At 36.3% G+C, this 16,915-nt stretch overlaps 1 protein-coding gene across 6 annotated transcripts in view; it reads left to right on the top strand.

The window, feature by feature from the left end:
• Hdac9 (histone deacetylase 9) overlaps positions 1–16,915 on the top strand; it is an 851,473-nt gene that overhangs the window by 443,910 nt on the left and 390,648 nt on the right. For 5 of the 6 annotated variants that reach the window (XM_069996136.1, XM_069996137.1, XM_069996140.1 and 2 more), the window contains 4 exons: positions 7,585–7,826; positions 12,672–12,822; positions 13,952–14,078; positions 16,575–16,696. In XM_069996136.1, the coding sequence (XP_069852237.1) occupies positions 7,585–7,826; positions 12,672–12,822; positions 13,952–14,078; positions 16,575–16,696 (642 nt within the window). Of the gene's footprint in view, positions 1–3,674; positions 3,758–7,584; positions 7,827–12,671; positions 12,823–13,951; positions 14,079–16,574; positions 16,697–16,915 lie in introns of those variants that run through there. The other variant, XM_069996142.1, reaches the window with a different exon arrangement.

The raw sequence follows: 16,915 nt of genomic DNA, 5'->3' as shown, positions 1-16,915 counted from the left end.
GAAAGGAAGACGTTGGACAAGGAGCATCATGTAAGTAAAAAGTGAAGACTGCGATGCAGCCATTTGAAAGGTACCAGGAGGTGAGCCTCAAGCGGGGTGAGGGAGGGGCTGTGAAAGTCAGCTGATCGATTTTTGGGCAGCTTGCACTTGCACTTAATGTGCAAGTTTGGAAAAAACTAGTTGAAAGACAGACTTGTTTAAGAAAAGAAAAACAGAAAAGGACAACTTTGCAGATACTGGCCACCTCTATCCTGTTGCAGACTTTGGGGAACTGGAGCCCCAGAGCTCCATTTCCTAGATTACCTTGCCGGGGAGAGAGTAGCTTTGGGAAATGGAAATACGTTGACTGTGGAACCTGAAGAGAAAGATGGTGGCATCCACAGGGTATGAGGAAGTGATCAGACTTTTTTGCACCATCGAACTCACAGCTCCCTGTTCCAGCCAGCGAGGCTGGATTAGTGTGCTGGCCCGACCAGGCCGTCTGGTGGAAATAAAAAGCATTGAGGACCAACGAGGACCAGGGGATGTGTCTGAAGTGGTAGGAGCAAAGGCACAAGACACTCGGTTCAATCCACAGAGAAACAAAAACAAACAACAAGCAAACTAAGCAACTCACAATGAAAACTGCACTCATATTTTTGTGCCAGCTGAACAGATGGCCAGTAGAATTGTGTATATGCCTACAAAAGGTTTCATGTACAGTGAATTCAAACCCAGTCAGTCCTCATTGGTCTCAGGTATCATTTTAGCAAGTTAAATGCAGCGTAGGGAGAGGGCAAATTCTGTGGCATATAAGCTGGCATCAGCTCATATCTTGGTATTTGCCATGGTGTCATAAGGATAATTGTTGATGTATTTAAAAAAATAGAACTAGTGTCTTGGCAGAGAATGAAGTCAGCAACAAAGCGGCAGAGATACAAAAAGGTTCATAAGAGCAAAAGTCTACTATTATTGATCTTTTATATTAGGGGTTTCCTGCAGATTTTGTAATGTATTTAAATTATTATTTTGGTCTATACCTTGAGGAAGCCTTGATTGCACGTGCCTTGAGGCAGCTACTACACCATATTTTCCAAACCCCCAAACTAGTGATAGTAACGACCTATTTCATCAGACAACATTAAAGCAGAAAATGACACCGTCAGCCTCTCTCAGTGAATAAAATCACCAGTTTCCAACTCTCACAGGTTTCTGTACACCAAAGGAAAATTGGAAAAAGCAGATATGATGATCAGAGAAAAATCTGTTTCCAGAAGTCTTAGTTCTTATATCCTCTTATTCATAAACAGGTAATTCTGTATCTAATTGGTTCTGGCTAGCACTGTTGATACCTATCTTGAGTGGTAGCCTCTGTAATTACAATTACAAACTGAGATCGTTAAACATGGTTCCAACGTTCAGAATAATGCTAAGTAGAAAAGTTAACCAAATAAATCACCCACAAAAATTGGTAGTGAGAACGTCGTGTCTTTGCCAGTGTGTGTGTGTGTGTGTGTGTGTGTGTGCGCGCGTGCGCGCAGTGTGGGTATGTGAATACTGTTATTTTGAACTTCAGTACTTCTCTACTCTCTCTTAAGCTGTCGTGATGATTTTATATGGACATAATTGTGTCCATATAAACTGCTTGTTTTGTTGTTGTTGTTGTTTTTTCCGTCGCTGAGTTTATAAGTTGTTCACTTGATGGTTTCTTATTCGTGAGCCAGTAGATAAAGCAACCACACTCCTGGTTGTGAATGCTTAAACCTCTCTGCATACCTGTTCCAGGAACAGAAACATCAAAAGAGAGGAATTAAGCTGCTAGATTTATCCTCAGTGCTTTGAATTAACTCTTCACTGCCGTGATACTGAAAAATCTAAACAAAACATTCTCATAGAAATTTAATTAAATTAAACAAGGTTGTGTAAACAAATATAAGTGCTAAAACCTGTATGATCTGCAATTTTGTTTTAATTTTTGAAATAGGTTTTTAATTTACAAGTTAATATTTATTTATTTTTCTTAAAAATCGCATCCATTGTTAAACATTAAAGAATTGCCGGGCCAATCAGAAAGACATTGAAGAAACAACAGCATTTTACAAAATGATCATTAAGATTAGTTAATGGACAAAAGTAAGAGTTTTAGCTGGGCACTAGTTATGTATTAATTAGAAAAGTGTAAAATAATATGACATACATTTTGCATGCATTTCAGAAAAGATTAAATCCAAGAAATTGAGTTATGTCACCACTATTTCTCAAGTGTGCCATGAGGTGTTGAAATCTATTTAAAAACAAAACAAAACATGAATCCTCTGTAACTAAGGCTAATCCTAATAATTGTCATCAACTTCCTTCTAAGTTATGTCACTGGCCACCTGTTCGGAGTAATTTGTGAGGGATTTCACATGTTGCTCAACAAATAATGTTATGAACAGAGATAATACCACTTATCCACTGTTAAAACTGCTGGCTAATTTGTCCCTGTAATGCAGTATGTCTTGACATACTGCAGCTCTTGACAATGCCCTTGCCTTTCCCATTCTGTGATCTGAAAGTTACTATGATTGTAACTTGCTGAAATCTCACCCTAGTATTGGGTTACTATTATTGCTTCAAGGGAGCATCACTACCCTGTCACCCAAGATGTAAGACAAACCCAACTGCCTGGGAATATGATATGCCTTTGTCACCCCCAATGCAGTTAGTACTGAAAATAGAAAGAATGGGTGTGATACAGTTACGATTAGGCAGAGATGAGCTATTGCCCAAATGACAGAAACGAATGCAGCAGGCCAAAGATGACCTACCCAGAACCACGAGTTTCTTGATTGCCATTTCTCTTAGAGTTTGATGAAATATTCATGCCTTTGTGCTCTCCTTTCTGCGAGCACTATTGATTTCTTGTATAAATGCTGCTATATTTAGTCTAGACAAATGGAATGTGGATTGCTGCTGAATAAATTGGATGAAAGACTGGGATCTTGCCTGCCGTGTTCTCTCAGTCTTGGGCAATTATTTATAATCAAGAGCAGTTTTTGTAAGTTGAGGGCGATTTTTCACAATTTAGTGATTAGTCTCCGAACAAAGACAAGCAGTTAGGCACAATCATTTCTGTTGGGATAGCAGGTTAAGAAGTCAAATTACCCTTTGAGATTTACAATAACCATTTCAGAGACTTTGGAGATAGTTTTCCTTATCTTTTTTCTTTTAGAAAAAAAATAAGCATTTGATGTTTGTAGATAATTAACAATAGGAATTCTAATAAGCCAAGACCTCAGGGTCTCTTGAATTTTTACATTTTGTCTTTATAGCATTAATTTCTGAGCTTTGTTATTGGGATTCCCATGTTTAAAAGTGAAGACTACAGTTTGACTTTATAGAATGATGAAGTATATCATTAACAGCCATTTGGTTTGGTACTGTGCCAACCCTTTAAGTTAATGCTCACAATCTCATATTACTCTAGAGGCTTTACTGAAAGTTCTATGTTAGCATTACAGCTAGGAGATCTTACAACCTGTCATCTTTAGTGGCTTTCGAACTAGTCACAACTAATTTATTTTCTTTCTTAAATATGTCTTAGAAGGCATGGTTTATCACACTATAGTTTATTAATAATCAATTTTCCCATTCTCATTAGTGTTTCAGATAACTTCTGACCAATATATTAAAAAAAAATCTGTGTATCGTGGGTGCCAGTGTCTATAATCCCAGCTCTTCAGGAGGTTGAGACCTGGAGGATCACAGTTCAAAAACAGCCCATGCAGTAAAGACGGTGAGACACTTATGTCCAGTTAACTAGCAAAATGCCAGACTATAGGCATGGCCCAAGTGGGTAGAGCACCAGCTCTGAGAGAAAAAGCTGAGCAGCAGGAGCATGAGGGTCTGAGTTCAAACCTGGAACAAAAAAAAAAAAATGAAGGGGAGAAGTTGGATTGGTAGGATGTGGAGAGTGATGAAAGAGGTGATATTGGTCAAAATTATTGCACTTATCCATGGAATGGTTACTGTTTGAACAATCACTTAATTATAATAAAATATAATTTAGAAAAGAAAAGACGATAATAATGTTAGCCATCAGTGTAGGTACACCATATAGTTCAAATGTCATGTGAGGGCATTTAGTGCTTCAGTATGTGAAACATTTTCATTTGTAGACAGAGTTTCTGTTAGGCCTCTTAAACTTGTGTATCATGGTTCCCTAATCCTGAATCTTCAAATCTAAGATACTAATAGGGATGTGGTTAGAATGTCAAGTTACAATTTTGAAAAATGCAGGTAAATACAAAAGAAAGGATCATTCATATTTACCTCCAAATTATAATGAGCCTCTGTTATCTGAGCCATCAGACATTGTGAGGAGAATTTGCCAGCTATTGTGACTGAAATCCTGAGTATATAGGCTCAGAATTCCAAGATTGAAATTTTTGTCTTTGACTCTGTGTGTGTGTGTGTGTGTGTGTGTGTGTGTGTGTGTGTGTGTGTGTGTGTGTGTGTGTGTGTGTGTGTGTGTGTGTGTGTGTGTGTGTGTGTGTGTGTGTGTGTGTGTGTGTGTGTGTGTGTGTGTGAACTCAGGGCCTGGGTGATGTCCTTGAGCTTTTGTGGTCAAGGCTAATGATCTACCACTTGAGATACAGTTGCACTTTGGACTTTTTGATGGTTAATTAGAGATAAGAGTCTCAAGGACTTTTCTGCCTGACTGATTTCAAACAGTGGTCCTCAGATCGGAGCCTCCTGAGTAACTGGGATTACAGGTATGAGCCACCAATGTTGCCTGGCCTGTCTTCCACTTTTTATTTATTATATATATATTGTCAGTCGTGGGGTCTGAACTCTGGGCCTAGGCACTGTCCCTTAGCTCTTTTAGCTCAAGGCTAGCACTCTACAACTTGAGCCACAGTGCCACTTCTGGCTTTTTTCTGCTGATGTGGTGCTGAGGAATCGAACCCAGGGCCTCATGCATGCAAAACAAGCACTCTATCTCTGAGCCACCTTTCCAGCCCTGTCTTTCACTTTTTAAATGACCAACCTATGGTCTAGAATAAGGGAGGCCTGGAACTTCAAGGGTCAACGAATTTTACAATGTAAATTATATTAACATTGTTTAAATGGTTGTCATAATATAAATGCCACTTTCTATGTCTTTTTCACTTTTATTATAATAGTAATTTTAATATTTTCAAAAACCTTATTTTTAGTGGTTACATATATTTCTACCAAATGGATGTAACATATTTTGTTTAGACATTTTCTTGTAGTAATTTCAATTATAAAAAATAATGCTCCAGTAAACAGTGTAATATTAAACTTTTAAAAAATATCCATTAGAATTACTTCTATAAGATTTAGTTCTAGACATGGCAAGCTTGCATCAAATAATAGTAGGAACATCTGGCACTTCTTGATACATATTACAATATTAATTCTGTCACTTTATATCAATGGTCAGTGCTATTTGCAATACAAAATTTTACATATTACATTCTTATGCTGTACAGTGGGGCATTGTGTACATAGTCACATGTCTAATTCCTATACATAATACTTAATAAATGCATGTGAGTTTTTATTTATAATTTGCAGTTATTTACTAGTGAAGATAAATTCAGCTGCTGTGGTATATGCTTTTAAAAATGTTTTACAGGTTTTAATGTTTTATTTTCTAATATTTTATAGAAATCACATATCATTTTATTTTCATGTTTGCTCTTTAATATTTTTTGCATTGTTAACTACTCAGTATTGATGGTTTACTGTAATATCTATGAGATTTCCATTTTACATAATAAAAAATCCACAGCATAGCTTCCGTATATACAGTGAGCACTTTGAATAGGTGATCCTTTATTGCCGTTATTATAATGATCTCCATTTTACTGAGGCCCAGTAGAGTTACGAACTTCCTGGGTTTGCACAGGTAGGAGAACAGGCATGTAGATGTAAAAGCAGAGGTTGAAAGCTAGCAGGCTACGTATTACAGCTGAGTAACTGACTATTTGTTTTCTTCCCAGAACATGTAAATCTTTTGTATAATTTTTTCAATTAAAATTTGGTTATTTCTGATTATATTACATGTTTTGTTCACCCATAAATGGTTAGATCTGAGTATCGACTTTCTCCCTTTGATTTGATATCTTGCCCATCCACTTTTTCTTCCAAAAATCTCTTATTTTATTAATATCAATTATTTTGCTTAATTACAAAACTTTCTTGATTCTTTGAGGTGCTAATCATACTGAAAATAGTTAACTACAAGCTGGGTATAGGCACTGACCAATCAGAATGCATGCCAGCCATAAAAGTCTGGAACATCTAAATATCTAGCCAGTTTGTAAACTTTCTTGAATAAACCATATTTTTAGGAGCATTTGTGTTCAGCATTTTAAACACTTGCCTAATTTAATTTTGAGTAATTTAAATATTATCTTCTGTAATTATCCTAAGATCCTCTTCTTATGTTCTGATTAAATACATTTTAAGTTCCCCATACATTTTTTTTTGTCTAGTTTCTTTTATGAACAAAGTTACTGAGATACACATAATCACTCTTTAAACACCAGCCCTTACAAACTCAGACACTTTCACTCAGTATTTAGACCTGGTTCCTTTGCTATTGTTGATTCCATTTCCCGCATTGTAGTCTGCCTCTGCTAAGTCTCATAGTACTAAGAATACATTTCAATTCAAACTTAAGTTTTTAAGGTAGAATGATCTGATACTGATTACAAAATGAATGTTCATAAGTACACACATTGAATGGTTGCAGAAGTTCTCTCTTATATAACATCTTTCCCTTATCATTACACTTCTTGGTACTAAGTTGATTTAATTTGGGTAAGTTCTTCAGTAGAGTAGGGTGTGTGTGTGTGTGTGTGTGTGTGTGTGTGTGTGTGTGTGTGTGTGTGTGTGTGTGTGTGTGCGCGTGCGCGCATGTGTGTGTATATGCGTGCGTGCACACACATGCGCTTCTACTGGGGCTTGAACTCAGGGTGTGGGTACTGTTCCTGAGCTTTTGTGTTGAATACTAGCATTCTACCACTTGACATACAACTCTACTTTCAGCTTTTTTGGGTGGTTAATTGGAGGTAACAGTCTCATGGACCTTCCTTCTCAGGCTAGCTTTGAACTGTGATCCTCAAATCTCAGCCTCCTGATTTGCTAGGATTACAGGCATGAGCCACTGGCACCCAGCTCAAAGCAGAAGTGTTCTTTCATTTATTTTTTTTTAGTCCTACAGCTTGAACTTAGGGCCTGGACCCTTCCTTTGAGCATGATCATGACTAGCATGCTGCTACTTGAGCCATAGCTCCACTTCTAAGAATATGTTTTGTATTTGGCTTTCATACTAGTAAATAATTGAATCTATCTCTTTGATTTGAAAAAGCAATGTACATAATTCTTGGTAGAATACAAATTGTTGAATAAAAATTTGCAGATGGTCTCTTTATCAAAAGCACTTACACAGAAAACTTCTTATCATTATAAAAATGTCACACTCACTGACTTGAATTTTACTGTGCAGTGTATAGTACACCCCCTTAGTCAGTATACTGAGTTTCACATCTTTATTCTCCTTTCTCTTGCTTCCTTCCTGCTGTCCAGTGGATGTGAAGTCAGAGGTCCCTGTGGGCCTGGAGCCCATCTCACCTTTAGACCTAAGGACGGACCTCAGGATGATGATGCCAGTGGTGGACCCTGTTGTCCGGGAGAAACAACTGCAGCAGGAATTACTTCTTATTCAGCAACAGCAGCAAATCCAGAAGCAGCTTCTGATCGCAGAGTTCCAGAAACAGCATGAGAACTTGACACGACAGCATCAGGCTCAGCTTCAGGAGCACATAAAGGTAGCAAATGTGTCTGCTTCTGACCTTTTCAGTGAGGGTGTCTGCACCATGACATGAGCATAACAAGTAAGAGTGTCTGCACCATGACAGGAGCGTAAGAAGCCCCCACAGGCGCACTGAAGGGGAAGCTGCACTGTGATTATCACATGGAGCAGTAACTTGAAGGAAATGGTGTTTGTCCTGGTGGAACCCTTGGAAGAGAATCTAATAACCTGCTGGGCTTTTTCAGAGGCTTCTCTTGCCTTCCTATCCTTTAGCTTGCGTTGAGTGGTCCTAGGGAAAAGGAGCTTCTTAATCTTGTTTGAGTGTCTACCATATGTTCTTTCTTCCCATATACTCACCACCAACAGGAGCCACGAGTCTATAAAATTCCACTTTATGTTTCTAAAGAATCCGCATGTACTATTTATCAGAAAGGATATATTTGATTCTTTATGTAAACAGAGAGCTCACTGGTTTTATATTCAATCTTTGGTCAGCAAATAAATGTTCTGAGTATGCGCTCATCTTTCTTATAAGAAGGATTTCATAGAATACAGTTTCAAAAATCACAGCATAATAAAAGTTCAGTGGGATTTATATGGAGAAACGTGAAAATATTTCAATTTTTATAGACTGTAGATAACAATCTGTTGAAAGAATTTTGAAAGTAGTTGACATTTGAGAATCAAGTTGTTTAAATTATTCCTGGAGAAATGTATATATATCTGAATTTTTTATGATGCAGCTTTATTATTTTTGATTATTTTAGATATGCTTATAGAGTTATTTCTTTTTTTGTGTCTTCATAAAGACATACTATTTTGGCTTTGTCTACATTTATTGTCAATGAATTAACAAAAACATTAAAAATGAGGGTGGTTTAGTTTGATTTTAAACAGATATTAAATTCAGTGTGTTATAACAGCATTATAAAAGCATAAGCATAGTTAGAGGTAGAGACTCAAGCAGGTATAGCAAATATGAGACCCTGAGTTCAAATCCAAGCACTGCAAATAAAAGCATAAAATATTTGTAATAAAAATTATTTATATATCCAACTGTTTCAGAGCATGTAAATATATATTAATATAATAAATTATGATTATATTACATTTTGTTTTATTAAACTCTATTCTTCTAGGCACTTAATATGTCACTTGCATATCAAGTACAAGCACCCGAATGTATTACTACTATGGAAAACGGATCTTTGTTAATACTATATAGTTTTATTATGTTAATGTTACAATGTCTGATAAGGTAAAAATAGATTCCTTTTGTTCCTTATTTTATAAGATATTTTCTTAAGCTGAAGGCCTGTATTATTTTATTTTGCCTAACAAAGCATCTTTATTGCTTAATAAACTTAACTAAAATAACTTATACATAGTATTGATACCTCAAAAACAGTCCTGAGAGGTGGCTTATGGTAATAATCTTAGCTACTTGGGAGGCAGATATTGGGACAATCATAGTTTGAAACCAGCCAGGACAAAAGAAAATAAAAGTTAGGGAGACCCTCATCTCAGTGAAGAGGCGGGGCATAGTAGTGAGCATCTGTTGTTCTGACTCAGCAGGATACATAACAGAGGACACTCACAGTCCAGGGTAGGCCAGGCAAGAAAAGACACACCTTATCTGAAAAATAATTAAAGCAAAAGAGCTGGAGTTTGGCTCAAGTGGTAAAGTGCCTGCCTGGCAAGCACAAGGCCCTGATTTCAAATCCCTACCACCCGTCATCCCCCCTACCCGCCCCCGCGCCCCCGCCACACACACGAATTAAAATTAAAAATAAATCTGTGTGCATACTCAATCCTACAAACCTTGCTACTGGGGAAGTAAGAGAATAGTAGGGCAAGGTTCAAGGCCAGCGTGGGCAAAAAGTTCACCATACCTCATCTCAATTAACAACTGATAGTTTTGGCCCAGGTCTGTCATTTCAGCTGTGAGGACGTGGCAGGATTATGCTTCCAGTCCAGCCTGTGCAAAAATGTTTATGAGACCCTATCACAATAGAAAAAGACAGGTATGATAGAATGAATGCCTGCCAAGCATCTGTAAAGGCCTGGGTTCAAACCCTAGTACTACCAAAAAACTAAAATAAAGTGAAAACAAGACAGAGGATCTTGTGAAATCAGTAGCTCATGACTACATTTTGAAACGTGAGAAATCTTTCTTTAGTGCATTTAGATTGGAATGAATGCTGAACATGATTTCAAATTGACCTTTAAAACAATAATCGGAGCATTGATGTCTAGATGTCTTCCCAGGCATGTTAGGTTGGCATCGATGCTCCAGAGAATTTCTCTTCTTCATTGTAGTTTAAGATCTAAAGAACTGGAAGGTCCATTTACTGCCCCAAGTGAGTCACGTTTTCCTGACTAGTGGGCAAGGCTGATGAGCTATTAGTACTATTAGTTAATCATCTTTAAGTGTTTTATCATTTATGCTTAGTCTCTTCTGTGACTGTAAGATTAAGATATTTATTAGTTGATTATACTCAAAAGCCAATAACACAAGTAGATTTCTCAGTTTTTTTGGTTGCCACAAACACAGTGAGTCGATTTATTGACATCTGGAAAATGTTGGAAAAGAAGCCCTTAAGAGAATAAGGATTATAAGATAGCTAAGAGGAAAATTTAGCATCTAAAGTGATTTTCCAAAGTAATAAGTTCTTTTCTCAGAAACTGAAGACATATTTAAGACTTCCTTTTTAAAATTTGGAGTTTTTTTTTTAGCTTTTTATTTTATTTTGTTTTGACACTTTCTTATGGGTGAGGCTAAAAGCTGATGCTTTTAACATTCAGATAGATTTTATGTGTTTGATTTTATGTGTATGAGGAAGGTAGGATGAGTGATTTTTGAGTCTTGGGCTTCTGTAATAATCACCATCTGGTGTTGGATACTATTATCCCATTTTCCATCTAGTACACTAAGGTAGAGAGAAATCATGTAGGTTTCCATTCCATACTAAGCTACACAGCTGGTGTGCACTGCTCCAAGATTTGGAGTCTTGCCTTGTTTGCCCTCATGTCCCTAAATCATTCTGTCAAGTTCAAGGACCAGAACATCTGGAAACAGAGGGTAAAGTTTTATTTCTGTTTTATTTAAACTTCTCGCTGCCAATCTTTACAGTTAATAGTTATGGCAATTAAAAACTATGCTTTTTATATCATTATAAAGTTCAATTATAATAAGATTTGGATAAAGCACTGGGTCAATTTGACCAATATCTGTATAGAATTATCATTAAAACAGGGTACAGTTAGAGTTATTGATTTCATTTTTCTTGGTCCTAGGGATTGAACCCCTAATCTCCCTTATGCTAGACAAGCACTCAATAGCTGATGCAAGCTTTCAGCATTTTGTTTGTTTGTTTATTGAGATAGTGTCTACCTAGCTTTGCATAAACTGGTGTCTAACTTGTCATCTTCCTGTCTATATCTCTTAAGTAGCTGAGATTATTGGCTTCTACTATCTTCAGCCTCAGGGTTATAATTCTCTTGTGTATGTGTCCAGTTGTTTTCAACTTTAATTTTTTTTATGGTCAAGATGATGTACAAAGGGGTTACAGTTACATAAATAAGGTAATAAGTACATTTTTAGGCAACGATAGACTATCTAAAAGAGTATCATTTGTGTGTTTGGTGTATCAAAGTCAAAACTTCAATATTTTCTATTAAGAGCCACCTTTTAACATAAAGAATAATCAGAAATTCTCCTGAAGATACTCTTCAGTATTGGTGAAGCTATGATGATGGACCAACAAAGCTTCCGGCTTGCTGTTCCAGAGGGGGCCTGAAATCAATGTATAGCTTTTGATTTGTGTTCTTATACTTTCTGGGATATGTCAGAGTTTTAGGGACCATTATAATATATACTTTTGATAGCATGAAATGTTACAGAGTTACATGTTCAAACTTAAAAATTAATTTTCTATCCTTATGAATGTGATATGTGAAAGAGGGTTTTTTTTTTAAATCTTACATATGATATGCCAAGGTTCTGAGTGGCGGTTAAGTAACATCCAGATCTCACATCTACACTCAATAGAAATCTTAAATCATTCGTAATCCCTCAGTGGGCACACTTAGTAGTCTTCATAGATGGATATTTCTCAGTCTGAAAAAAAGAATAATGTTTTTCATTATTTGATGATGAATTCAAGGGATTCAGAAAGACAAACAGCAGCATATTAAAGTATAGTTTTATTGAAATGATTTCATTTAGATCAGTGTCTTGAATCTAAATTTTTATGTGCTAAATGAAAGACTAAAGACTTCTGCTATTTTGAAAAAGAACCTATTATAGATATGCAGAGTGCCTTACTTAGTCTGTAGAGAACTTTCTCTGTAAGGTTCTGAAATTGTTCATCTTCATTCTATTTCAAGTAGACTTCCCCCAAATGTCACCCATATCTCACTATTCTATTCACTGTGATTATTTTTACACCATTTCTCAGACTAAGAACTAAAGATTTCAATTGTTTATTTATAATGCAGAGAACTTTGTGAATAGACCTGTGGTGGCTTTTGGCTGCACATAGATTTCATATACACGAAAGAAGGTTAGTAGGAAAATAAATATTTAACCGACAGACACCAGTGGGACTTTGGTAATTATTTTTTACAGAGTGGCAAAGGTAATGGAGTTACCTAAAAACTTGCTCGTGGATGATTTTAAGACCATCATGTCATTAGTGGCTTGTTTTCAGTTTTAAATAGTTCTTTAAAAATGAGTTGATAAAAATATATGCTAAGTAAAAATTCCAAAAGCTAATAAGACTTTAAAATTTGGGGTAGTCAGAGATGACTATGAAGCGTAAAGAAATTGCACACTCTCATGTCTTTCTCTTCTCGCAAGTTGCAACAGGAACTTCTAGCCATAAAACAGCAGCAAGAACTCCTAGAAAAGGAGCAGAAACTGGAGCAGCAGAGGCAAGAACAGGAAGTAGAGAGGCATCGCAGAGAACAGCAGCTTCCTCCTCTCAGAGGCAAAGATAGAGGACGAGAAAGTAAGAGGAACCAGGGTAAAAGATGGACTCTCTCCCCTCATCTCTAGCTGATCGTCATAGAAAGAAGACTTAGCATGGAATGAAACTTGTCAAAACTGTCTGTGTTTAGTTCAAGTAATAAATTTTGGACTCAAATGTACAGCTCTAACATTCTCCTACTGGCTCTTTATTCGGTCTGCAGCACATCACAAGAAGTAAACACATGTTGGCACAGCTGTGAATTTTTATTTTTGGACCTTAAAAAATAATGTCATGCTAAAGTAATCCCATGTAAGATATCTTGTTTAATAATGAAGTTATGCCCACATCTCCATACTATGCCTGGCTTCTGCCGGTCCAAGTAATTGCTCTGTAAGTCACACCTGGCCTGCGTTTAATTTCTCTGTACTCAGACTTGGGAAGATTTAAGGCAGAACACTTGCAAAAGAACTATCCACAAGAGGGAGACAGATCCAAATAATTCATCATCATTAGGTCAGTTCAAGCTCAGGTCGCAGCAAGGTTTAAAACTCAATGACTCGAACTGAAGTTTTCAGCAATATTTGTTTAATGCTCAAAGGATTTTTTTTTAAATGTTAAGTTTCTCAAACTAGAAACTTGGACAGATCATTGTACAAGGATCTGCTGTGGTACCCCAATACACCTGGTTGTTTTTTAATAGTGTATTATTCCTCAACAGTGATTTTTAAACTTAAAAATTGTTATTAATTCTAGAGATCCTCTTTCTGCAAAAGCAATTAGAGAACTCATTGAAAGTCTTTTGAAATTGGCAATTTAACTAAAAGTTGCAGAGCACTGTGCTATTTTAAAAGACCTCTTCAGATTCTGATTTCTTTCTTTCTTTCTTTCTTTCTTTCTTTCTTTCTTTCTTTCTTTCTTTCTTTCTTTCTTTCTTTCTTTCTTTTTTTCTTTCTTTCTTTCTTTCTTTCTTTCTTTCTTTCTTTCTTTCTTTCCTTCTTTCCTTCTTTCCTTCTATCCTTCTATCCTTCTTTCTTTCTTTCTTTCTTTCATTTGCTAGGATGATTTCATATGCTGTGCCCAGTGAAGTTACTTCTTAGTCTCTGTTAGATTATGTGAGGGCATAAGAGGACAGAGCTCACACCCACATCTGTTTCTGTGTGTGTTTCAGGAGCTGTGGCAAGCACAGAAGTAAAGCAGAAGCTTCAAGAATTCCTGTTGAGTAAATCAGCAACAAAAGACACTCCAACTAATGGAAAAAATCATTCCGTGAGCCGCCATCCCAAGCTCTGGTACACGTATGTTCACTGTTTGGCTGCTTTCCTTCCCTGGGGTAGAGTACAGATTCTCTATTTAGCTGACCTGGGTATAAATTCTGGGCCTACCAGAATTCTCAGTTGTATAGCTGTGGCAAGTTCCTGGAATTCTCTATCAGCTTCCTTCTCCATTAAGAAGGAGATAATGATGGAACCTGCTTTCCAAGGGGACTGGGACTGTCCTATGGGAGAAAAATATGTCAAAGTAACGAACAACATTGTTTAATACGTGTTAGCATTTATCACTCGGAGGACAAGGGAGTACTATATATGTTCTTCGCAGAATGAAAATATGGCATATGAGATGGGGCAGAGAAGTTAATTTGTATTTTGCATTTTTTCTATTTTCAGATGGTACATCTGATATTTATCCATAATCTCTGGAGCTTTGGCAGATCGTGACTTTATTTTATTTTACTTGGTTTGATCTAAAATGGAAGTCAGAGCTATTTTGAGATGATCAGATGATTTTTGACTCAATTTTTTTAAAGGATAAAAGGAAGATAAGGAAGGGAAAGGAAGAGGAGGGATGTAGCTAAACAAATCTAAGTCTTTAGTAACTAGCTTACCCCTGTGCTCTGTATCTTATTTCATCCTATCTAGTAAAAGATCATTTGGCTTCTGACACACAGACTGACAATTTAGTATACTGTGGTATTTTTTTTTTTTTTGGTTAGTCATGGGGCTTGAACTGTGGGCCTGGGCACTGTCCCTCAGCTCTTCAGCTCAAGGCTAGCACTCTACCACTTGAGCCACAGCACCACTTCTGGTTTTCTGGTGGTAAATTGGAGTTAAGACTCTCATGGAGATAAGAGTCTCATGGGGTTTCCTGCCTGGGCTGGCTTTGAACCATGATCCTCAGATCAGTCTTCTGAGTAGCTAGGATTACACATGTGAGCCACCAGTGCCTGGCTGTGGTATTATATTTTTTATAGGTTCTAATTTTCCCAAGTACATTAGAAATATTATATAATTTTCTGCTCTATAAAATATAAAGGATGGGATATTTTTAAAACCAGAGCAGATACTTGATAAATAAATTACATTTAGATAATAGGCTAACAGATGATTGCATCATTTCTCTCATAAATGTGTTTGGTGAATGATCATATGATTTTTATATAAATATATTTTTGTTCATTCCCATTTTTAAGGATAGCTAGCAAAAATTAATTACCCTGTTTTGTTGGGGGGAATTGTGAGAGTCTGTAAGACAGATTTATTGTTTCATATCAGTCTATTTTTAAGGTATCTTCCCTTCTCTGTATCAATATATATATATATACATATATATATATATATATATAAACAGATAAATGCCAGTAAATTTGAGACATTTAAGGCAAATTTGAGTTGAGTGATTTCTGTAATTTCTATCATACATGTCTGTTGACTTGAGAAATCAGTTAACAAATGTTTTCACATGATGAATCATCACAAAGTATTTTTTAAAGAATACAGCTTTGTTACCTTAATATACTTATTTTATATAATTTACTTATAATTCCTTTAAAATTAAAGCTGGCTTTAAGAAAATATAATACTATTTTATAGTGAGAAAACTTATATGCAAATAAATTATCAGCTGAAAATCCTTTTGCTTTTCTTTTGATCTTATGAAACATGGCTCCCTCATGTTAGTGATCTTCTCTTTCTCGTATGGAATTGAAGTTGAGTAGGGTTCAACTCTATATAACCATAAATCAGTAATGTAAGGAATTTCAATTTAATACCATCATTTACCAGTTATAGGTACATGAAATATACTTGCTTATTCTTGAGAATGCATTTCTCAAATAAATATTATTTCTTGAACATTTGTGGTGGTACTGTGCACTCTGCATTGTCGTCATTGTACATAATAATTGTGATGTCCATCTCTACTGGCCATTTTATTTTCAGTTGTAAAAACTATGCTCTAATACCACAACTTACTTTTCTCAGTGTAGTCACCAAGGAAAGAAAAAAAATATTTAACAATATTAGTTTCATATTGGTGAAGAATGTGATCTCTGTTCCAGATCTTCAGAACCTGAGAATAATGGCACAAAGCTGGCTTTTCAGTTGCAAGTTTGTCCTCATGTGTGAGGTTATGCAATCTAGCAAGTGATGTACTTGTCATATTGACTCTTACCTTGGTGGTCCAACATGGTTGACTAAAAATAATCAAAAGCGGAGCTTTTTAGAAGTGTACCTACTGAGAAAATCATACGCAAAAATCTCTGATTTTGAAAAACCTTTAGCAAAGTGAACTTTGTGACTGTATGACCAGACACAATGGGCATTCTCAGGAATCTAGCATCAGTTCCTAACATCCTCGTAGAGTGAGTATGGTTACATGAGCTGTGTTTTGTAAATGCTAAGAAAGAGGCCCATAGACATAGCCGAGGCATGTGGACAGCATGTGTAAGTGATTATTGCAAGCAACATGCACAAGAAAGTCCCATGTTAATGGAGAACCTTCTTTGTTCTTTGTAGGGCTGCCCACCACACATCTTTGGATCAAAGCTCACCACCCCTTAGTGGGACCTCTCCATCCTACAAATACACCTTGCCAGGAGCACAAGATGCCAAGGATGATTTCCCACTCCGAAAAACTGGTAAGTCTCCTTAAACAGAACCCCACTTGCTCTCCAAAATATGCCCGTAGCTCCATTTTGTTCATCTGTCACTGAAAAACAGTTGGAATTGTAAAAAAAAAACAAAAAAACAAAACCAAAAAGGTTGAATTGCAAATAGTATAACTCCCACTGTTATAAGCATGAAAAAACTTCCCTCTAAACACACACGCGTGCGTGCACACACACACATACACATAC

Source organism: Dipodomys merriami, unplaced genomic scaffold (genome assembly GCF_024711535.1).
Source record: "Dipodomys merriami isolate MVZ:Mamm:240054 unplaced genomic scaffold, mDipMer1.0.p SCAF_5, whole genome shotgun sequence".
Classification (NCBI taxonomy): Eukaryota; Metazoa; Chordata; class Mammalia; order Rodentia; family Heteromyidae; genus Dipodomys; species Dipodomys merriami.
Note: the sequence above shows the minus strand (reverse complement) of the source record. Positions and strands in the feature narration are given on the sequence as shown.